Source organism: Protobothrops mucrosquamatus, unplaced genomic scaffold (genome assembly GCF_001527695.2).
Source record: "Protobothrops mucrosquamatus isolate PMUCROS unplaced genomic scaffold, P.Mucros_1.0 scaffold_25, whole genome shotgun sequence".
NCBI lineage: Eukaryota > Metazoa > Chordata > Lepidosauria > Squamata > Viperidae > Protobothrops > Protobothrops mucrosquamatus.
In genome coordinates this window covers 278,538-302,817 of record NW_015386101.1, presented here as the reverse complement: position 1 = coordinate 302,817, position 24,280 = coordinate 278,538, and the positions used below count along the sequence as shown (strand labels likewise).

The 24,280-nt window shown below is 39.3% G+C and overlaps 1 protein-coding gene across 1 annotated transcript in view; it reads left to right on the top strand.

Annotated features, from left to right (window-relative positions):
• Positions 1–22,978, top strand: part of LOC107303182 (phosphatidylinositol-binding clathrin assembly protein) — a 40,773-nt gene extending 17,795 nt beyond the window's left edge. Inside the window, exons 7-20 of the mRNA XM_015832385.1 lie at positions 1,016–1,122; positions 1,597–1,638; positions 6,940–7,025; positions 7,883–8,006; positions 9,065–9,201; positions 10,697–10,800; positions 12,782–12,928; positions 13,370–13,480; positions 13,967–14,083; positions 14,181–14,211; positions 15,647–15,767; positions 16,634–16,690; positions 18,455–18,562; positions 19,467–22,978. Coding sequence (XP_015687871.1) covers positions 1,016–1,122; positions 1,597–1,638; positions 6,940–7,025; positions 7,883–8,006; positions 9,065–9,201; positions 10,697–10,800; positions 12,782–12,928; positions 13,370–13,480; positions 13,967–14,083; positions 14,181–14,211; positions 15,647–15,767; positions 16,634–16,690; positions 18,455–18,562; positions 19,467–19,481 — 1,307 coding nt within the window. The 3' untranslated portion in view covers positions 19,482–22,978. The remainder of the gene's footprint in view (positions 1–1,015; positions 1,123–1,596; positions 1,639–6,939; positions 7,026–7,882; positions 8,007–9,064; positions 9,202–10,696; positions 10,801–12,781; positions 12,929–13,369; positions 13,481–13,966; positions 14,084–14,180; positions 14,212–15,646; positions 15,768–16,633; positions 16,691–18,454; positions 18,563–19,466) is intronic.
• Positions 22,979–24,280: the final 1,302 nt, after the last annotated feature.

The window sequence follows — 24,280 nt, the reverse complement described above, 5'->3', positions numbered from 1 at the left end:
AGTTCGCAGAGAAAACACACTTCACTTACCAAAATCAACAGCTACAGAATTTTCTAGAGTTGCAATCTGTACTGTTTGTTGTTTCCTGGTATTAAAATAGTCTGAATTTTGGAAGTGGGAGAGGGGATAAATTGACAAAAGCATAAACAACATGGTAAACCACGTGTGAACCTACTAATTACGTTGAATGAAATTAAGACTTAAATTATGCATACCACATTAAGATCTGATGGTTTGGAGGAGATAGAAACTTTGTATATCAATATAGACTGAATTCTTAAAGTATTCTGAATGTAGATACAACTCGGTGGGACCATCCTAATCCTCATAGTAATGATAAAATTGTGGAAATTTGCATTCATCCATAACTATGAAAAAGAACTTGTGTGGTTCAGAAGATGCCGTAGAATTAGTAAAAATCTCATTAAATTTCACTAAAGGCTCCTTGGGAATAAATTAGTTGACATTTCCTTTCGTTGTCTAAGATTTATAATAAAGTTTAAAATGGAAATTAAATAATAAGAATTCAAATGTTAATTTAGATTCTGTTCATCTAAATTCTCACCCACAATTGAATTTAGGATCCATCTGCTGTTTTTTTTAATAACTTCATTGTATTCCACAGGTTAGAAATGTTTTTAAGAATGTTAATATGTATTTTTCAAAGACGTTTGTCAGCTTGCATAATTAATGTTCTAGTAGCCTTACCGTAATCCCTCGGAGATACAAAGGCAAAGCTTTTTCTAATATTGCTATTATTAATTTGTGGTCTGACAGAGATAAAAGCCTTTTCTAAAGCTTTTCATTTACAGGCGGTTTTTATTTGTCCTCAATAATAGCACGTGAGAGCTTATAACCCCATAATTAAAAAAGGCAGATTCTTATATGTTAATTATGTGTTAATCTCTTGGTTAGGATGTATTTTACTTTCTCAACCTATTAAACTTCTAATAAGATAATGGATTTTTGGAGCCCTTTTATTTACAATATATTTTCTTTGAATTTTATGCTTCAGAAAAATATTTTGATATGAAGAAGAACCAGTGCAAAGAAGGTCTGGATATTTACAAAAAGTTTTTAGCCAGAATGACCAAACTATCAGAATTCCTCAAAGTGGCAGAGGTAAATAAATCCAGTCACATCAGCAGTATTTCATTTAGCTTTTCTGTACTGGTACAGTAATAAGTGCATGATTGTAGTTCTTGCCCCATAATTTCCTGCAAATGTAGGTTTTATGTGGTGGTTGAATGTAAATGTCGCCTAAACCGTTTACATTTTAAAGGGATATTTTGAACGTCTGATTTCTATTAATTGTAGTTAAGACATGTCTGTGCTGAGGTATTTACTGAAGTTGTTTTTCCAAGTAGTGTCAAAAATTCTCACAAGCTATTTTTGCTCTTTCTGGTATTTGAAATGGATCAACACTTAATATTAAAATTTTCTGTGGAAGTGGCATTTAGAATTGTACCAGTTCAGAAAGCAGTCCGTGTCCTCCCTGGTCCCTTAGCTTTATGTAGACATTCAGGTCCACAGTTCTTTATTTTCATTGCCACTGCATGTAGTAATGTACATTTTTTCCCTTTTTTGTGAACCCAGCAAGTTGGAATTGATCAGGGTGACATTCCAGATCTTACTCAGGTCAGTGTACATTTCATATTAATTTAATCCCAATCCTTTGTGCATTTGTGCTTTAACAGTGAGTGCTCCATTCTGTACATTCTGAGAATTCATTTTCTTCCATATATATTATATATGGAAATAAGTGTCATTTTTTTTCCTGTGACCTGTGTTGTGTTTGATCAGTAACAAGTTGTTTTAAGTATTTTCATGAGCTGCTCTGTAGATATTGTTAACTAAATATTGAGGGATATTGCCATATACCAGACTGTTTTGCTAAAACTTCTGCTGTGCCTGAGAGAACTCCTTTATTAAAATACAAGCATCTTCTCCAATTTCATCAGCTTGAGGACAGTGCATTAACAATTCCCTCCCCTGATTAACAAAGGGGGAGAGGTTGTAGTTCAGTGGTTAGGCCAAGGGTAGGCAACCTTGGCTCTTTTATGACTCGTGGACTTCAACTCCCAGAATTCCTGAGCCAGCATACCTATGCTGGCTCAGGAATTCTGGGAGTTGAAGTCCACGAGTCATAAAAGAGCCAAGGTTGCCTACCCCTGGGTTAGGCCATACAATTGAGTTGCATAGATTCATAGCTTCAGTTCTCTCTTTTAAGAAATGCTCATGGGAAATGTTTCTATTGAAATTCTTGATAACTGATGCCGAATAAACTATATAATGTATGTTACTGTGTCTTTCAGGTAGATGATAGATCTAAAATTTCTTAATGTTCATTCTGTGACCTTATGGGTATTAATGCATTGGGCTGAAGAAACTTCTTAGATGAGAAGCGAGACATTTTCAAGGAAAAAAACCAAGAAAGTCCAGTTGCCTTTTGAAAAGCACCTTTGGGATGATTCTAATGTTAATGTTCCCGTACTGGGAATTGTTTTAGTTTGGCTGAGAGAGAACAGGCTTAAAATGAACCCCGACAAGACAGAGTGGCTGTGGGAGAGCTTTTGTTCGGCTGTTAGAGATTCTCCACTTTTTTGTTCTGAATAGGGTAATACTTTCCATCCAAGACTGGCGCACAATTTAGGAGTCCTCGTGGACTCAAAATTCCTGTTCAGTGAGCACATGGTAGCTACAGCCAAAAGAGTCATTGCACTGATTCATCTGGGCAGCAATTGTGCCCTTTCTTGGACCGCATGTCCCTTGTCACAGGCACTCATCTTGTGCTGTGCTCTCATGTGGCTGCCCTTGAAGACCACTCAGAAGCTACAGATGGTCCAGAATGGAGCAGCACCAGCCATTATGGAAGCATCTCGATATGCCCATGCAATACCTCTGCTAGGAAAGCTGCACTAGTTATCATTGAGCTTCTGCGTGCAGTTCAAGGTGCTGATTATTATCGCCTATAAAACCTTTCGTGGCATAGGGGGGCTATGGCTATCTCTGCCATCAGTTATGTCTACTCCACGGGTGTCAAACTCGCTCTGCGTCATGACGCATCGTGACTTTTTTCGCATTGCCGGAGCTGGGATGGGCGCGGCCTCTGCATGATGCAACTGGCCCGTGGGCCGGCAGTTTGACACCCCTGGTCTACTCCATAGTATCTGAGAAAGTGAGTGTGTTTCGTGTCTCATCTGTTAAGTAACCTTATCTGATGTATGAAGCCCCAACTACTCTGCTACAGTGTCAACCCCTGGAATAACATCCACCAGGCAGTGGCACTGTTTTGAACCTGTAAGTCTTTAAACAAGGGTTTAACAGCTTTGGCAACTGGAAGATGTGTGGTCTTCAACTCCCAGCATGGTTGGCTGGGGTATTCTGGGAGTTGGTCCACACATCTTCAAGTTGCCAAGGTTGGGAAACCCTGCATTAAACAATCTCTGAAAACCTTTTTTTCCTCCCCAACTTTGGCATAGGTAGGGTGTACCTATCTGGTATATAGTGTTTGTTTCATTTGGGCATGTCTGTTCTCTCCATTATACTTATATTTATTTTTGGCTTTAGGTGTTGTATCTGTTTTTAATCTGTACAATGTACAGGGTCAGTGTTGAGTTGGGTAGTCTTATAAATCTAAGTGATTAAAAGTATAACAATAACTTTATCTTTACTTGGAAAAAAATGTAAGATTCAGTGCCCCAAATCTCCTGTTTTCAAGATAGTGTTAGGTGGACAAGGCAGGACCTTAAACTTTACATTTTGGAGGGCATTTTCTTTCATGGTGCTAATACAGGGCTAGACAGATGAGCTGACAGTCTAATTGTGTCTAAGGTAGCATTAGATGTTTGTGTGAAAAGTTGTACAGAATTAGCACAACAGAGTGATTCTATAGACCGGGAATCTCCAAACGTGGCAATTTTAAGACTTGTAGACTTCAACTCCCATGCTGGCTAGAGAATTCTGGGAGTTGAAGTCCACAAGTCTTAAAAAGTTGCCAAGTTTGGAGACCTCTGCTATAGACAGTATGAGAAATTCTTGCTAGCCAGCTTGTAACTTTGATCATTCAGATGCAGTAGTAGTTACTTAGTTCCATCGAATGCCTCTGTAGATTCCTATCATTTGAGTCCATCTGTCACTATGCTGACACAGTGCTTTAGTTTTTTCTGCCTCTTTGCCTGTGCCACCAACTCCCATCTTACCCCTTTTCCTTCCTGTTTGCACAGTTGCTATTTAGCTCTTTTTTTATTACTTTGCTGTTCAGTTTATCCAAGAATCATTTGGCTTGCATTATCTGCAGATTGCCATGTCAGCAATTTGGGGCTTCTTATCTGTGTTAAACACTAGGAGAAGGAAGTTATGTCTCTAGATGGCTAGATGTTTGCTAGCACAATATTCAGTGAAAGCTGAGACTTTTTAAAAATTACAGTACTCCCCAGGGTACCATCAATTTGTGATGTGTGGAATTTAACATGATGGAAAAGGGAAACAGGTGTGGTTAACGCCTTAATAGAGCCCTGTTTGAATTATGGGGGATTAAGCAAAATGTGGTAAGGAAAATAAAAAATATTAGCCTTGGGCACACTTCATTGGATAAGTTGCCTTTAGATTGCTTTGAAATATATAGAAATAAGGTCAAAATAGAAAAGATTCTTTTTTTTTTTTTTNAACAATCCATCTTCTCCATATTGATAAAAATTGTTCATTCGAATGATTCTTCAAGTAAGCCGAAATCTTTGCCATTTCAGCAAGATACGAAACTTTCAATCTCCAGTCTCCCATCGTAGGCAGAATTGGGCTCTTCCAATTTTGGGCTATTAGCAATCGGGCAGCAGATAAACAATAAAGCATCAAATTTATTTCTTTTACATCTAAATCTTGCGCAATACCTAGAAGAAACAACTGTGGAAGGAAAATAATCCTTTTTTTTAAAAATCTGCTGTAAGTTCCACCATAATTGTACCCAAAAAAATAGAAAAGATTCTTTATCCCATACTCTGTGTTTGAAAGTCATGCCACCTCTAGATTTTACTTCGTTTGATCGATCAGAACACCCATTTAATAAGAATTTGTAAGCTACAGTTCACTCGATATAAATCAATACATTCATTCTCTTACAGCATCCTGTTCTGAGTTCACAATTTGTAAATGATCTTTCTCTTACCTCTGAATCTTTACAAAATTGTTTCCCTATAGATATGTGTAACTGGGATATTGGGCCAGGCCAATTTTTAGACAGGAAAAACACCTGCAGGAAGTGACACTTAAGTTGCTGAAAAATAGCTCCTTTGCTTTCTCCTCCAAGTGCCTCTAATAAAGAAAACAGACCATAGGATCAAGTTGTGTGAGCATTCGACCCAAACTAGCATCCCCTGATGTGACCGTAATACTTAATCTGGCCAGGGGGTCCAGTTAAAATCCGTGCTTTCCATAACTATACAGCAAGGAAAGTTGAGCAACAGAAAAGATTGTATTAACGATAAGGGTAGTCCTCAACCTATGACCACAACGGGGCCCAAAATTTCTCTTCTTAAGCGAAATATTTGTTAAGTGAGTTCCCCCCCCCCATTTGCAACCTTTCTTGCCACCGTTGTTAAATGAATCACTGTATTTGTTAAGTTAGTAACCCAGTTGTTAAGTCTGGATTTCCCCTTAACTTTGCTTGTTGGAAGATCACAAAATGTGATCCCGTGACCTTGGGGACACAGTAATAGTTATAAATATGAACCAAAGTTGCCAAGCATCTGAATTTTGATCATATGACTACAGGGATGCTGCAACGGTTGTGTGAAAAGCGGTCAGATCACTTTCCTCAGTGCCGTTGTAACTTTGAACGATAATTAAAATTGTAGCTAAATGAACTGTCGTAAGTTGAGGACTACTTGCGCTGTATTTGGGAACTCTAGTTTTCTCCACAAAAACCGGGACATCCACTTGCCAGGGCCAGCCTTTCTCAACCATGGCAACTTTAAGATATGTGGATTTCAACTCCACATTGGCTAGGGAACTCCGGAAGTTGAAGTCCACCCATTTTCATATTGCCAAAGTTGAGAAGAGCTGGTCTAGAACAGACATGTCAAACACAAGGCCTGGGGGCCGGATGCGGCCCACAAAGTGGTTTCATGTGGCCTGCGAAGCCATCCTGGAAACAGTGAGGGAACGGCCCCCGCTGCCTTGGCCCTGGCCCAGGCCGGCCGGGAGCCAATGTACAATTTTGTGGTGGCCATCTTGGCACTTGCCCCGGTGGACCATGCCTTGGCACTTGCCCCGGTCCCACCCCCTTCTGCCAGAGACCCTCAGATCTGTCCCACTCCTGCCCAGGCCCTCACAGGCACCCTTGAAGCAAACGATGTAGAACTGGCCACGCCCACCCAGTAGGCCACACCCACTCCATTCACGCCCACCCAGTAGGATGTACCCATTCTGTCCACACCCATTTGGCCTCCCAAGGGCATCCGCAATGCTGATGCGGCCCTCAGTGAAATTGAGTTTGACACCCCTGGTCTAGAAGATAACAGAAATTGTCAATATAATATTCTACAAGAATCTTAAACACCTTGCTGATCTGACTAAAAATGGTGCAGGAAAACCCCCGAAAGCTTGGGAAGCTGCTGCGATTTAGAATAAATGATTTTTGGCTTGATGCCCTATAGCCTGACCTATAGTCTGATACAGTCTGTGTGTTTTTAGCGGTTATTTGCTTCCTGTTATACAGAAGACCACGTTTGGATTATTTTTTCTCTTGTCTGGTGCAAGCGAGATAAAAGGCTAAATTGGGAGTATGTGTTAGAAATGGAGGTTCTCGTCCATTCGTCTGTTCTTGCCATCATATTTTGGAATAAAATGTGTCTCTCTAGCGTTCAGAGCAGAAAATGCAAGTAGAGGAAGAAAAATGAATTTTAGAATCCGATTTGCATTTGATGAGATTTTTAACTTTAGGCTCCCAGCAGTCTGCTTGAAGCCCTGGAGCAGCATCTGGCTTCTTTGGAAGGAAAGAAGACCAAGGAAGTTTCAGCTGCCAGCAGGTAATTGCCCGAGGCTTGAAGTTGGCTTGTACGTGTCATCTGGGAGCATTGGTCAATGTCTAGCACCGTGGTGGCGAACCTATGGCACGGCTGCCACAGGGGGCACATAGAGCCCTCTCTGTGGGCACGCGCGTCGTCACCCCAGTCCTAGGCCTTCAGCTGGGTTTTATAAAACCTTTTCGCTTTAGGCCTCCGCCGGCTGTGTGCAAAAAAAAATAAAAATGGTTCAATCAATCAATTTCAACTTCTCGTGGGGGAAAAAAAGATCTCACAAAGTTGGAATTGATTGATTGAACTTTTTAGTCCCACCCAGTCTGCCTTTACCACCGCAGCCATGCCCACCCAATGGGCCACGCCCACCCAACTGGCCACACCCACCCAATGGGCCACGCCCACCCGGCACCCGACGATACATAAGTGGGTTTTGGGTTGCAGTCTGGGCACTCGGTCTCTAAAAAGTTCGCCATCACTGGTCTAGCACTTGCTAGAGGAATAGTTGTAAGTCAACGATCACCTGTATCTTAATATTTCCATTTCAGATTATTTATTCATGTAACTCAGGTAGCCATCCCACCTGTCCAGTCACTTGGAGATCTCTGCCCATATTTGCAGATACTCTTAAACATCTTTATTTGATTGGTTAAGTACGTGAAGGATTGCAGTCTGAATGCCTCTGCATCTCTTTTTTTTCTCCTCATTGACTTGAGAATGTTTAATTGTATAACAACAGGTCCGTTCTCTTTCTTGGTAGTCCCCTGCCCCCAAGAAAATAGACTGTTTTTTCTCTGGGCAGTTGGTTCAACCCCAGAGCTGCTAAATAAATGTCTTTGTGTCTGTGTGTTTTCTCTAAAATTCAGAGCAAGTACTCTCTCCAGTGCCGTTTCCACCCTGGCCAACACAGGAATGTCCTTCAGTAAAATGGATGAAAGAGAGAAACAGCAGGCCTTGGAGGAGGAGCAAGCGAGACTGCAGGCTCTGAAGGTATTAACTCTTGCGTTGGTAGACATAATAGCAGTAGCATTTAGCTTGTGAACACCCCCCATAGCACTTTACAGCAGGGGTAGTCAACCTTGGCTCTTTTATGACTCGTGGACTTCAACTCCCAGAATTCCTGAGCCAGCATAGCTGGCTCAGGAATTCTGGGAGTTGAAGTCCACGAGTCATAAAAGAGCCAAGGTTGACTACCCCTGCTTTACAGTATTCTCTGAGTGGTTTAAAATGTCGGCCTATGGCCCCCAACAATCTGGGTCCTCCTTTTACTGACCTCAGAAGGATGGAAGGCTGAGTCAACCTTGAGCCCCATCTGGATCAAACTCCAGGCTGTGGAGCAGAGTCAGCCTGCAATGCTGCACTTTAATCTCTGTGCCACCAGGGCTAAGTAGCTCTGACCTGTAGAAGCTGCTTTTGTTGCTGCTGCTGCTGCTGCCACTTATTAATTTTACATGCCACCTATCTCTGAGCACTTGCAGTAGCAATCTCTCCTACATCCCTAAGAAAAGCTTCCTTAATTTCAGCCATTAGATCAAGCTTTGCTGAGAAAAGGATCACTTCCTTGCTTTTACCATTTTGTCTGAACGATACCCCCCACCCCCGGTTAATGGACATTTGGGGGAGTTACTGCAGTCACATGGTGTCATCTTAATCTCTGTGTATCATACAATATGTCTTAGGCAGCCTTGATTCATGAGTCAACATATTTGGGTTCCATTGATATCAATGAGGGGAGAGTCACATAGATTCTTGACTCTTTTCCATTGAAAAGAGGTTTGGCTAGGTCATCAGCTTGTAAAAATCATATAAACCATGCAAAAATTCCATTGCCTTCTGTGGAAAAAGTTGAGCAATCTGTTGACTTATTTTGCTGGATCGTCCTGTCACAAGACAGCGATGTGGGTTAATTTCCGCATGATAATGAAGTTTCACTTCTGGTGTATTTAACCTTTTTTTGTGCGAGGAAGGCTAATGCAGCATCTACTGTCATTTTCTTCTTTTCTTTTTTTCTTTTTTTTTTCTTTTTTTCTTTTTTCCTTTTTTGGTAGGAACAGCGATTGAGAGAGATTTCTGTAGTTTCCAATTCTACTTCCACTTCTGCTTCTCCAAGCACTTTATCTGGAAAGAGCGTGAACACCAATCCTGCCGTTGACCTCTTTGCAGCCCCCGCCCCAACTACCAATAGGTAGGCAGGGGCTTATATTTTTAGTCATGGAAAAGCTACTAACAGGAGGGTGAATATTCATAATCTGCTTGTTTATTTGTTTTGCATTGGAAAATTAACCCAGCCTGGTGTTGGGGGGGTTTCTGGGAGCTGAGATGGGGAGGAGTCAGTCGGGGAAACATGTGGTTGCAGTCAGGACAGGCCATGGAGGATATGATGAGAGGCTCAGAGCCGGGGTCCCTCCTTCCAGTTCTCAGTCCTCCTCCCCAGGGCATCAAAAATGTCAAATCTCTGGAACCCCGGGGTTTTCACTGTGATTGTGAAATGTCAGATCTCTCTTAATGTGTGAAATTGACTTCATTTGTGATTAGTTGTGAGTGAGGGGGAGACTTGGTTTGCATCACTCAAATCTGTGTGGGGGAGAAGGGGGGGTGTTCTTGTGGGGTTTGGGTTTGGCATTGGCTGCAATCGTAGGGTGGGAACATCTGTTGTCATCCATGAGATTCTGCGGGCATCTAGAAGGATAAAGAGATGTGAGACCCTGTTTATGTGGCTGGGCTTGAAGGATCCGTTGGATTCCTTGCTTGTGTCCTGCTCCCTCTGATGCTCAGCAACACACCCTTTCATCCCCTTTCAAGGGTGGAATTGGGGCTTCCATAGTGCTTGTGCTGGAGATTCCAATCTGCCTTCCTTCTCCGAGGTGGTCTGAAGCTATGCGGGAGTTAATGACACCATGATAATACCTGATTCGTCTTTTGTGTGTCTTGGACAAGATACAACATGACCTGAAAATGTTTGTGGGGTGGGGAAGACTGACCTTCACTCCTTGCCATGGACAGATTTCTGTGAACATTTATGGGTGAACCCCTCTATACAGTGAGAAAAGACCTATTAAATCAGTGTTTCTCAACCTTGACAATTTTAAGGCATGTGGACTTCAACTCCTAGAATTCCACAGCCAGCAATGCTGGCTGTGGAATTCTGGGAGTTGAAGTCCAGATGCCTTAAAAATGTCAAGGTTGAGAAACACTGCATTAAATCTATCTGTCCCAGGTGCCTAATGGATCTTGAGAATTTTCAGAAGATGCTGATGGGCAGCTCAAACAAACTTTCTTCATTTTTTCAGGACACTGTGAATAAAAGGGAGTTATTTTGTTGCCAGCTTTGCTTAAAGAGAGAGAGAGAGAGAGAGAGAGAGAGAGAGAGAGAGAGAGAGAGAGAGAGAGAGAGAGAGAGAGAGAGAGAGAGAGAGAGAGAGAGACTCGGATATTTTGATACTCAAAATGAATCAACAGTGGGGTTGAAATGGAATTGATTCTTGCTAAGATTTAAATATTGTATTGCAGTAAATAAAGTCTCTTGAACTATTTCGTAAACAAATCTTGTGGAGATGCTTGTTAGATACCTCATTCAGTTTTCCACTGTTCTGGAAGATTTAAGTTTCAGCTTCAGCTCCCTCAGATATACAGACAATAAGTATGATTTTTTGCATAACTGGTATTCTTGAAACTTTCAGCATGCCCAACCTTTCTACCGATCTCTTCGATCTTCAACCTGCATTTGTTCCTACGGTACAAAGTACTCCAGCCATAGCAACGTCAGCAAGCAGTGCCTGGGGAGGTAAGTAGCTTTTGTACCTGAAGAGAACAGTGATGTTACTTGGAATTTTTTCCTCTGTCAATTTACCTTGAACCACCTGAGCACACAACTAAGCCTCTGTTGCCATGCAACTCAGGTATCTCTTCCTTCCACTAGCAGCTGCAGCGGAGAACTAGTAGCTAACAGTCTGGAAGAGAGCTGCTTCTGCATAGAATATATCACATTAACTTTGCTGTCTTTCTTGCTTGGCCTGTTTACACACACTGGCTATTTTGTGATACTGTTATTTCCTTCTGGGTGGTTTGATTTGAACATAAACTTGAGTGAAATGAGGAGACTTAAGAAGTGCGTTCTTCAGAATTTGAAGTGTAACTGGATCTAATTGGGAGAAGGGTTTTTAGCATAAGAAGGACTTCTATTGTCATTTCAGCTTATCTTAATTAAATAGAGTAGTGTGGAATAATACTTTAAAATTATAGATTTGAAGTGGGAGAGTCTGGTTTAGGTCCCTGTTCGAGCACAAAGCGAACGGTGGTTGTGGACCAGTCACTTCCTCTCAATCTAACCTGGATTGTTGTTGGACAAAATTAGGGGAGACTGTTATGTATGCTGTCTTGAGCTCCCGGAAGAAAGGTGGGATGTACATTGAATAATTCAGTACATTATGATTTGAATGCTTTAGGTTACTAGCATTCTGATTACGCTAAAAAGGGTTCATGTACCTATTCCTACATACATTGCCGTTTCTCAGTTGCCTATGCAGAAACAAATTCAAGTGGTGTTCTGCCAGCAAAGTTGAATTTCTGATTGCCAGTCTGAATTGCTTCAAGTGCAAAGTGCAGATAAAATTTTCAAGCCCCCTCTCCCGGCATCACACATTCTGTAGCAAATTCGGACCACTTTTACACATCAGACAAAGCCCTATGTGGTTGCTCGACTTAATGCAGTATATGAGCCTAGCCATTGTGATACTTAAATCATGTTTTGCAGCTTAGCACGACATGTGAACAGAACCCTCGGTGTCCCAGATTTTCAAGAGTTTGGCGGTTAAGATGTGCTTACAATTGAGTGCCACGCAGGGTTTCCTCTTTCTTCAATTCTGCACATAATTAAATCTGCTGAGGCAGCAGCAGAACATTTGACTCGGATGCTTCACCCCGATTCTCCAGATACGTACAAGTAATAGTCCTGATAAAGATCTCAGAGTTTCTCTACTGCACAATTTTCCAGCTTGTGCATTTGCTTTTATATGTGGATAAGAATTCTGTGAGCGACAGGCTCTTCCCGATCTTCCATCACTTAAAAGCCAAGCAAGAGAATTACAACAATCATTTTCAATCTTGGCACCATAATAAAATGGTCTAAGCCTTTGAGGAAAGTGGCTGTCCAGAGTCACCTTGTAGGGGAGATGGACGGCATAAAAATTTAATGAGTAAATAAAAATAAATATTTTAGGATGAAGTTGGTGGCTCCCAAAATCAGTTAACTATACTAAAAGCCTAAAGCAGGGGTCTTCAAACGTGGCCCTTTTATGACTTGTGGACTTCAACTCCCAGAATTCTGGCTCAGGAATTCTGGGAGTTGAAATCCACAAGTCATAAAAGGGCCACGTTTGAAGACCCCTGGCCTAAAGGGATAAATGATCTCAGAATTCTGCTGTCAGAGTTAATCTCTGGAGAACAACAGCAAGAAAACTGGTATGAGTTGCAAACAAATTTAAGTTGGTTGAGACTCAGATTTCTCTTTTTAAAAACAAACAAATTATAACTTTGCTTTTCTGTATTATCCTTCCCTGACTTGGAAACTTCCAGATGTATTGGTTTGCAGCTCCAAGAAAACCAATTAGCATGTTGGTACACATCTGGAGGGCATCCATTTGGGGGGGAAATATCCCTCATCTGTGAATTCTGCAGACTGTGACTATGCTTTCTCTCCTGAATACCACTTGTCTTCTGGTTTTTCTTCTTTCCCTTTCTTGTTATCTAACGCTGTCACCTGAAAGGACATTTCTCATCGACAAACGGTTGTGTTGGGTCTCCACCCCATCTGGATGTCTTTGATATGAAGCCAGTTGAAGAAGCTGTAAAAAGTACAACTCCTTTTGTGAGCTCCACCTTTGGCTCCAAACAAACAGTGGAACTATTTAGTGGTAAAAAAAAACAAAAACATTATCTAATTTCTTTTCCCACCAGTAGAAATTGTAACTGGTTCTGATATATGTATTTCAGTTGAAATTCAGTCTCTGCCTAAGTTTCCACTCAAAAATACGTTGCCATTCTATTTCATTCAACGAATGATTATGGTGATTTTCATTTGGGCGGCAAGTGGCATAATTCTATGAAAAGTGCATGTTTCGTGTTTGATATGTTTTTATAATCAGTAGAATACATTGGGATGCCTTTCATTTACTTCTACATTCTGCACTTAAATGTTGCCTGCCCTTGCTTAGTTTCATCTTTTGCTATCTGCCAAGATGAGTGTAGTGGTCCTTCATTTTCTCCTCTGGTTTTGGGGTCCTTGTAATAGTTTTTGTTGTTCTTTTAGGCTGCAAGTCTGTTTAATTCTGTCAATCTGACCAATATTTTGCTAGGCTACCCTCTTCATTCTGCATCACAGAAAACAACCTCTTCAACAATCAATGTGGACTTCGATGCTGTCTTTGGTGGAAAATCAACTGTAAATGATTTTGGAACTACAACAGGTAAAGTTCTTTTTCTCTCTCCTCATGTCTTTTTTAAAGCTTAGCTTAGCTTTTAGCTTTACGCTTCTCTAAATAATGTAATTTATTAAAAAGCCTTGCTGGAAGATCACCTGCTCTTAAGAGGAGAGGTTTATAATATCTAAACAATTTGCCCATTGACTAATAATATCTCCCATCTTGTACCTTGACAGTGATTCCCTTTTGTAAAGATGTAAAACACGACTTAATAGCTTTACAGAACTTGTTTTGGAATTTAAAAGCTGTGCTGGTATATTCCTATCGTAGCTTGTTAAGCTGTGTTGTGAATGAACCTTGTCTGCTTTTACATGGCCACTTCATATCAGAGAAAAAGTCAAGAAGTCACATTAGCCCTTTTAAATCATGGTATCCTATCCTGTCTTTGAAAGCCATAAACCAGCTTCTTCTATGTTCTATGTATTGCCTGTGCATGACCTTAGTTCTTAATGAGTTACCCTTAATTTTCAGATGATGTATTACAACCAACAGTATCTGCACAAAATCAGAGAGGAAATGTAATTGGGCCACAAAGTGGAAAGATTTTGGCCAATGACCTGGACTCCTCACTTGCTAATCTAGTAGGAAGTAAGTACAAAACTTTTTTTTCAACGTAATTCCATATTTTTATATAAAGGAATCCCCATTTTTTAAAATTAAATTATTTTCATGGGTTTTCTTACAGATCTTGGATTTGGAGGGACACCACCCAAAAAGTGAGAAAACCTACACATTTTTATCTTGAAATAATTGCTTTATATATTGATAAACAGCCCTTATAATTGATACTTTTAAGTCGGCTTTCCACAGCCTGATCCACTGCAGCAGAACAATTATAAGAAGTCAGCAGTTGAAGAAGCTTGCTACATTTTGTTGAAACAAGAGACATTGTAATGTTTCATGTTAGTAAACAATATAGTTTGTTTACCCAAAGTAATGCCTGTGAATATACTCAAACATTTACAGCCTGTGAAAAGCACACAGTCATTTGCTTGCTATCAAGTTTCTGTTCTAATTGCTCAAACAGATCTCATAATCAGAAGATTACCCAGTTGAATAGCATTGTTTGAACAGTGAAAATAAAAAGTTTCGGAATTTGGGGGGGTATTTTAACCTTGAGGGGGAAAAAATACGTTCAAGCATTAACACAGTAAAGGCCTCAGATGTAATACAGGTAGTCCTCAACTTACAACAGTTTGTTTAGTGACTGTTCAAAGTTGCAACGGCACTGAAAAATGTGACTTTACGACTGTTTTTCACAGTTACGACCTTTGTAGCATCCCCATGATTATGTGATCAAAATTCAGGTGCTTGGAAAGTAGTTCGTATTTACGACCGTTGCTGTGTCCCAAGGTCATGTGACCCCCTTTTGCAACCTTCTGACAAGCAGAGTCAATGGGAAGCCAGATTCGCTTAAGAACCATGCTGCTAATTTATCAACTGCAACGATTCATTTAACAACGGTGGCAAGAAAGGTTGTAAAATGGGGCAAAACTCACTTAATGTCTCATCCAGTTCCTTTCCAAGCAAAATGTGTATTAAAACAAAGTGACATTTTTAATATCTTAGATTTTTTAGAAAATCTAAGGTTTGATGCAGTGGTTAAAGTGTGCTGGTTTTGAAACTAGGAGAATGAATTCTAGCCCAATCAATTCATTAAATCTTTTTTATGGTCCTAGACCAACATAAGAAGGATGGAATACAGACAATTTTAAAAGCTAAAAAAATACAGTAAATATAAAATACATAGAGCTAAAAACATTTTAAAATGCTAAAACATTATTATAAAAAAACATTGTATTCAACTCTTCTTATGCTATAGTCTGTGTCTGTAATAAGGTTTTGATTGAGTTCTAGTCCCACCTTAGGCATGAAAGCTTGCTGGATGACTTTGGGCCAATCCTGTTCTCTCAACTCAACCCACCTCACAGGGCTTTGATTGGAAGAAGGGGTATTAGGTGTGTTTGCCACCTTGAGTTATTTATAAAAACAGTAAAGGTGGACTAAAAATCAAATGAACCAATCAATCTGAGGAATGTTAGCAGTTGTTCAGAGGTTTTTGTGACTTGCCCCTAATTGTAATGATGAGAATATGGCAGAAGCCCTGATAGGTTGCTGAATAAAACTGCTTTGTTGTACAATTCCCTTTAGATCTGATATGCAGTGGAATCAGCCTACAGAGAAGAAACTTACTGGGGGTAACAACTGGCAAGCAAAAACAAGCACCTCAACTACGTGGAACACCGTTCCTGTACCTCCTGCTCCACAGATGGTATGGACATTCTTGTAAACAATAGCTTAACGTGTGCTGACATTTTTATTTTTATAAAATTTTAATTTTTAAATTTCAATTTAAATTAGCATTTATTTATTTTAATTTTTACTTTTAAAATGTGAAGTTTGCATTTCTCAAACTATTGTCATGGCGACTTTGAAATTAAAGGGCTGATGTGAAATGACAGAACAGTGTTTCTCAGCCTTCGCCATATTATGAAGGGTGCACTTCAGCTTCCAAAATTCCCCAGCCAGCATGAAGTCTACCCATTATAAAATCGCCAAGATTGAGAAACACCATAATAGCATGTGAAGACTATTAAGATTTGGACTTGAAATAAATGTGCTATTATTTACAAGATTGTCCATTTTGTAAATAAATTAGATGTAGTAATAGCAATCAGAGAGCAAGAAGCACTATGCTTTCATAATGGTGTAATATACTACATAGTGTCCTTCAAAGGATGTGGTTGTGACTTGTGTCATGTCATTTGCTACCATCCTTGAATGCGTATAGCAGCTAAGGTACTTTCAGAAGAAAAGTCTACGTATTTGCAGTATGCTTAATGTTGGCCAGAATGCAGAGAGCTAATTGTTTTTCGTAAAACTACCACTCTTCTTGTATCATAAACTACTTTTGACATTTTTTTGAGATTTACAGTACCGTCAACTGTAATTTGGTATTAAATGGATGAACCTTGGACTTATCTCTTTCCTTCCCCATTTCTGTGCTATGATCCAGTTATGTTCTTCAGTCAGCCTTATTAAAATATAATATCTTTTAACTAACTTGTTTGGTGTTTTCAGAAAAGGTAACACTGTGGTCAGATGTTACATGCAGACTGTTTTGTTCTTCCGTCATAGGTACCTGCTCCAGTAACCTACCCAGTAAATACACCTCAAGTGCCTGTGTATGGAATGGTAAGTTACTTAGGGTTGATAAGTTTATGTTTATATGGTAGAGATACCCTCTCCTCCCCCCAGTTTTAATATCGCATTCTCTAAGATTATGTAGAGAAGGAGTGGCAGAACGAGGAGTGCACTTAAAAGAGGAATCAGCCTAAAATATCTTTGTAGCCTTAAATGGATTAAATCCAACCCTCTTTGAATTCATTTAACTTTTATCTAGTGTCAAAATAATGCTAAACATTAGCTGAGTAGATTCCTGTGCATAGGTATGAGCAATAAATCAGTTTAATTGTAATTTCATGTGTGGTCCTAGTCTTTTGCACCTGATAGCTTAACATGTTCTACATTGGGTAGCATCTGCTTACTCAGGAAGTTTATGCAAGATTCATAATCTTTATATTAAGCACATGCCATATTTGGACAATAAACCTGCATAATAGAAAACTAACATACTCTCTGTGCTGGGATTTTTTAATAAAATAACATTAGAGCTGGGTACATTTGAAACATTTAGAAGACATGCTTTTGGTCTTGCATAATTCCTAAATGAGAAACGAATATTAAATATTTTCTGATTATCCCATAATGAGTAAAGGTGGCAGAGAAGTTTGAATGTATAAATATTGAATATTGTTGAGCCATGTTGATTACCCAATCTTGACTGAATCCCAGATATATAGAACTATTTATTTATTTGTGTGGAAAGCCATCTCCGCAAGTGATTCTGGGCAACAAACCATCTTAAAACCAGTTAAAAACAAATTGCATCACGAATATAAAGATGCTAGCTCATCCAGGAGACCAGATCCTTCACACATTTGGGGGCCTTGTCAGTCAGGTTGGGGCCATCCTAATACCTGGAGGGGAAATGTTCCAGGTGCTAAGACAGAAAAGGCACACCTCCTGGGCCCTGCCAACCAGCATTCCTTAACCAACCCAGAGCATCCCCACTCTGCCAGACCGTTGGGTGGAAACAACTGGGAAAAGATGATCCCTCAAGTAACCCAAGCTAGGAAGGGCTTTAAGATGACAACCAGCATCTTGAATTGCATCCAGAAGCATGCTGGCAACCACTGCAGCTCTCGACTTAATGGCGATTTATTTGTTGAGTAACCAACATCATTTTCTACCTGCTCCATCCTGTGCTAGTTGAAGCTTCTGAATGCAGTTTAAGGGCATTATGAGATACAACCAACACAGCTAAATAATTCTGGGTACAGTCTAAGATTCAGCCAGGATTGATAGGTGGTCATCATGACTATGTTGGGAATACGAGTATACCCCCAATCTAATTTTTCAAATAAACTTAACTAAAATACAACTTGGTTCTACTTCGTTAGACTAGAAAAGAAAATGAACATGACAGTTGCTAGAGTTTGGCATCACTCTCCCTGAACAACTAGTAAGAAGAGCTGCTAGTTTTTTCTTACGCAGTGGTGGCCTGCTAAGGTTGTCACCTTTAGTGAATGCAGATATAGCATCTGTTCCAGGAGTTGTCCAGAGATGGTCCTTCTTTGGAAAATCCTCATGGTGTCTCCTGAATGGAAGATTATGCTGTATAGCAGGGATCTCCAAATTTGGCAACTTTAAGATTTGTGGACTTCAACCCCCAGAATCCCCCAGACCGCATGACCCCTGGCTGGGGAAGACCTGGAGATCCCTGCTGTACACTGTTGTTTGGCTCGCATTTGTGACTGCAGGAAAATGAATTACATTGTGACTTTTCAAGCTGGGAGAGCAGTGAATGACTTTATTCATTCTTCGTTCTACCTTCAGGTACCTACTCAGATTGGAACTGCCCCTATTATGACACCTCAGCCTATGATTTATACCCAGACCGGTCTAAGGCCAAACAATCCTTTTGCACCTATCTCTGGAACACAGGTTTGTGGTGATTTTTTTTTTCCTAAATGAGAATGTGAATGTTAAAATGTTTTGCTACTGGCATTTTGCCACAACCCCTTAAGTGTTCGGTTGATGGGTCTTTAGCTCGTTCAAGTTTTTGGGAAAGATTTTAAATAAGAGTTGGTTAGCACTTCACGGTGAGATTATGAGTGGATTTATAAAAGCAGTACATAGAAGAGGAAAAAGAAACAATAGAATCCTAAGATCCCAGGAGACTCCAGGCGGAGCGAGAGAGAGAAAAACAATAACAAGTTAAAATCCTGCCTTTCACAATGGAGACAGCAAACAAATGATAGCAAGAAGTCAGATTCTATCTGGTTTACAGATTGTGGAGAATTGGGTGAGGAACTGTAAGAAAACAAGTGGAGATGGTAGAAATGAACAAAACACTTCCAATACTTTTAAGGCAAAAAATGGAAAAGGAAACACATAATCAGTAATATGAATAGAAGATGTGAAAAACAGAAAGCAGTGTTGGGTTGTGATAGATCTTGAAGTTGGCCTACAGGCTTGTTTTTCAGGATTTGGCAGGTGAATGTCAAATTCCCAATCATCCAGGTCATGATTGTCCCAAAGGTGCTTTTCAAAAGGCAACTGGACTTTCTTAGCTTGTTTTTCCTTGAAAACATTTGCTTCTCATCCAAGAAGCTTCTTCAATTCTAATAGAGTTAGAACTTATGAAAGTGATATTTAAATTTTTTTTAAAATTGCTATTGTCTTTTTCAGTAGTGGGTCTGTCATCATCTGATGGTGCTAAGAACTACTGCAAGGGCAAAACATGTTAATGTTTGCATCTCTCATTTAACTCAGTTCTCTGAAACTCCCAAATAACTTGAGTATTTTTGCTAATAGCTTTAATTTGACTTTGTTTCTTCTGTTACAGATTCAGTTTATGTAGATCTGCCAAAACAGCAAGATTATTTGACAACCAAATATTGGTAGAGAGAAGATGAAACTTTCAGACTGCAGCCTTTGCCAGAGCTCATACTTGCTCCGCGTATACTATAAAATTAATTTTAATTGCTGTGCTTTAGAGATTCTTTTTATAACAGTCCCTATGGTCTGAAATCATGTATGGGTTTGGATGGGGTCAAAATTGTTTTCCACGAGAAGTTTTAAGTATTTTGAAGCTAAAGGTCATCCAAGTTCAAAAAGAATGTCCTACTTCTTGTTGCTTTTAAAGGCAAGCTTACTTAGGAATCCTTGGAAGGATTTATCTTTAATTTTGAGCCTGTAATAAGCAAGCGGACAGCCTCAAACGTCTATTTATTTTCTCCCCGAAACTAATCACGGGCACTATAGAGCAAAGTTGAGCAATAAACCTTTTAGATACTCTGAAGGACTACCAGAAACAGTAAGTACTAGGACAGGAGTAAATCCCGTATTATGAGTAAAGCTGGTTATCTTGGGAAACCAAGCTGTTTTTCCTCATGTTAGGCTAGCTTCTTCTGATTCATGGATTTTGTACTGTGAGTTTTGAAACGCTGTGAATCAACTTTAATTAAATGGGCCATTAGCATTAATTGAATTGGCCATGAATGGAAAACAAATTAATTGGAATTCAAGCAGAGGGATAGTTTAGCCCAGCTGTAGGGCTACCCTTGGGCCAGGTCAGGGGTGCTGGAATAGCATATTCCTGAGCAGTGTGTGAGATTCTGGTGTGAATGGCCACAGCAGCAATACTTGATGCGAGTAGCATTGTTTTTGACTCTGGTGAGAGTTGACTTCTATCCTGGCTAAAAACAACAACAGCCAGTAAATGGTCAGCCAGGTGTTGTAAGTCTGGGAAGTTGCATTTTTCATTGTGCTTCATCACGTTCCGTGGTGCACTTTAAGAACTGGAAAGGTGGATTTCTGAACGGTCCATCCATGGCGTAGCTTAGTTTTTGTCAACAAGGGAGACAAGGAAAAGATGCCCATAAACTACGTAAGGTAACATTTTTTTAGGGGAAAGAAGTGTAAATAATGTGTAAACCTTTAAGGACAGAATTTCTCCAGAATTGCAGGATTTTTTTTCTTGTTGTTTATCTTTGTAACATTCAAAATATGAATAATTACCAGTTAAAGATAAACAGCTCCAAATTTCTTTGGTATTGAAAAGCTTAAACTATTATTTCTGAAAATATGTGAGAAATTACTGCAGTTTAGGAGAGCATATGTAATGTGATGATGCAGCCTGATGGTCCATAATTTTCAACTCTCCTCCAAAACTGGTGATGATGATGATGATGATGATGATGATGATGATGATGATGATGATAACAATAACAATAATGATAGATTAAATAGTATGGGATTTGACCCAGCTTATTCAGGATGTATTAACAGAGGGAATTGCAAGAAATTAGGATTTAAAATCCCTTTTTAAAATCAAAGAAGAGTTCTAATTAATAGAAGAATTGACTCCTTTATATCACTGCCAGGCTTCTGGTGTTGGGCCCGTTACCACAGCAATAACAGGACAAAGGATATCAAATATTGTTAGTGTGGTTCTTTCGTAGAATTTTCCCCTATTTGGTCACATATTGTTAAAATACGGCAATTGACCTTGCTCTTTCAAGCATTTGCCAAATTGTGGGGTTTGTTCCTAGGAAAAAGGGATTTAACAGCAAAGGGGAAAAAAAAGAAAAAAAACATTTTTGCAGATCAGAATGTCAAATTCAGAAAACCATTTTTTTTCTCTATACGTGTCTTTTGTGTTTGTTAATATTGTGCCAAGAATGTAAAAAAAAAAAGCCTGCTTCAAAAAGGATATACTTGTTTTGTCAAGCTAAACATGATTTTTTAAAGGAAAGAATCATTTTTTACATATGTGTTTGCAATTTGTAACCACTAACTTTGTATGGATTAAATGTGCAAGTGGAAAAAAATGTTTTAGACCAAATCTTCGACATGTACTGACAAAGACGTAAACTGGATGCATGTAATTAAATGTGGAAAGTGAATTTTCAAGGGCTTTTGACTTTAATGTATTCTCCAGATTTGCCCCAAACCAGTATTTATTTTGACCCCATATAATAAGCTGGAGCAATTTATTTGTGGGCTTTGTTTGAATTGATATTTTCATGCATTAATTTAACTAATCCTCATATATAAGATTGTACAAACTTGCCTTCCCATCGATTTTCACTCAATCCAGTTTAGACCGGTATATGTGTTTTGAAATAACATAGGCTTTATAATAAATTAGAAATATTTTATCACAGACATTGTGATCATGTGAAGTTTAACGCCATAATATAAGCAGCAAGCTTTTTAACTCCCAGAGATTATTGTCTAATCATGGAATTATAATGATGTTTAATTTATTATATTTACGGGCTGCAATCTTACAGCAGGGAACATCTTGCAATATCCATCTCATCAGAGAGAGAGAGAGAGGGAGAGAAACTCTCCAGATGAAAGTATGTTCTTATGTTATTGCTTGATATAATATTATGTGTACTTACTGATTTTATTGTAATTATAGTAATTCATAATAATAACCACAATGTTCCCATTGCAACATATTGATGTATAAAATTTCTAATATTTACAAATTCTTCCCTCTATTTAATGTCCAGTACAGTTCATAAAATAGACTTTAATTTCTTTGTAGCTTGTTACTTCCAGCTCAGCCACTGAAGATGCACAACCTATTGTGCCTGCAAAACCTTTAACCAGTTCACACACAACCTGTAACAACCTCTTTCTCAGAAGGTACACATAAGATTGTATTCTCCTCACACCTTTCCTGTGATCTTCTAAATAAACATGGTGTCCAGTTGACCCTGTGAATAACACTGTTCGTGAGCTGCAGTTGATAACATGATGATGTGTTTTTATGCCTTTGAACTGTGTGATTTCTATCAGGCTCTCATCCCATCTTTAACAGGTTTAATTTGAGGCTTCTATTTTTATCATATCCAAGTCCTGGATGTGATTATATTTTAGCTGAGTTTGGACAATAAGCAATTTTGCTTTTGTTCTCTCAAGCAGTGGTCTCTGAACCACAGCTGTCCCTAGTTGTGTATCAGCTGTAAATATTAGCTTTGAAATTGGAAGTAATCTCTAGTATGTAGTTCTCTGGGTGATGTTTAAATCATATTGCTTAGTTACCATACCTTTAATTAGACAAGGTGGGAGTTGTCTGTGTCTCCTGACCAGCCACTGTGTCCTGGAATTGCCCCCTCCCATTAAACTGGCACAAGAATGGACAGTGAAAAAATTGGCATCAGGACACTACACCCTTGGTGGTAGTGCTTGTGACTGAACTGAAGAGCTGACTCTCCAGGACAGGAATTGCATTCATAGAACAGTTTGGCAGAAGTACCCCTGCGTTGAAAAATTGGAGTCTTCCTGTCTCCCTGACGGTGGGTGCAGCACTGCAATTCCTTGCTGCAAGATTGCAAGATCTTTTTTTTAAAAAAAAACCAAGTAGTAGACCTGGGTAAGTGGTCTATGTTCATTTTTATTGCAAGTGTTTCTGCACCTTCGTGCCAGAAATTACCATTGCAGAGGCAACTGTACCATTTTCAACTTCCAGTTGGCTAAAGGTTGTTTACAGTGATTTTTAGTGTTGTTATAGTTGAATGGTCTTGACACGTTGGACAAGTTAAGTGTATATGTTGTGCATACTTAAAACAGTCCCCTCTCCCTGATTTTATATATTTATTTATAGATCGAAGTGAACTTCCTAGAATGTTATCCATCAACTGTATCCCAGCCAAATCCAGGAACACTCCAAGCTGAGACTTAAGCACATGAGCTAACATTGTAACGCACCTGATTTCATATGCCTTAGGTTATCATTAGGGCTGGACAGACCTTCAGAAATAAATCCCAGTAAGTGCTTCGGAGCACAAATGCAACACCTGACTGCAACTCTGTAAAGCACTTGAGTTTGGAGGATTGTGTGGTGGCTCTCTGCTCATGGCCTCAGGAAAAGACGGTGCTGCTTTAAAGAGGGACCAGGAAGTTCCATCTTTGTGCTCCTGAGTGCTCCACAGCAGTGCAGTATATGAACATAATGCATACAAAATTTTAAGGAGAAAAATCATGTTCAGAATTGGCACTTGCCTATCCAGTATTGAACACATCCTTGTAAAATATACTGGTGATGCTAAAGAAGATTAATGTAATGAATGTAATATTTCGCCCATTAACATTTTTATTGCAAATTTTTCTAGTTCTCAAATGTTTGGTATAAGAGAAAGGATGCTTCCTGTTAACGTTCATTTTACACCAGTGGTGAATTTAAGGTTTCTATTTTTAAAAAAAGAAAAGAAAAGAAAAACTAATCCAAAATAAGATGAATTTGCCTGTTTTATGCTACCCGTTATTATTTACTGGGAAATCAACACACTTAAGTCCAGCAGGCCTTATTTGCAAGTAATCTCAGTCTGAAATTGGGACATCCTGGCTTTAGCTGTCAATACTTCTTTTATGAATTGCCAAAATTAAGATAGCAGAAAGAAATGAACTCCCTGAAGATATTCAGAGATAGCATTTATCAAACGTTCTGCCTGTTGCACATATATACACTAATAAGGCCTTGTATGTCAACGTCATTTCTTGTTTCCCCCTTATAATGGTGACATTGGGATTTGGGTTTTTGATTTTTCCAAGAGAAGCAGGATGGATCTGAAGATGGCTAGATGCTTGTTTGGGAACATTTGCACAGCCACAGCTCCGTGTTAAAGCTGTTAGGCAGAGCTG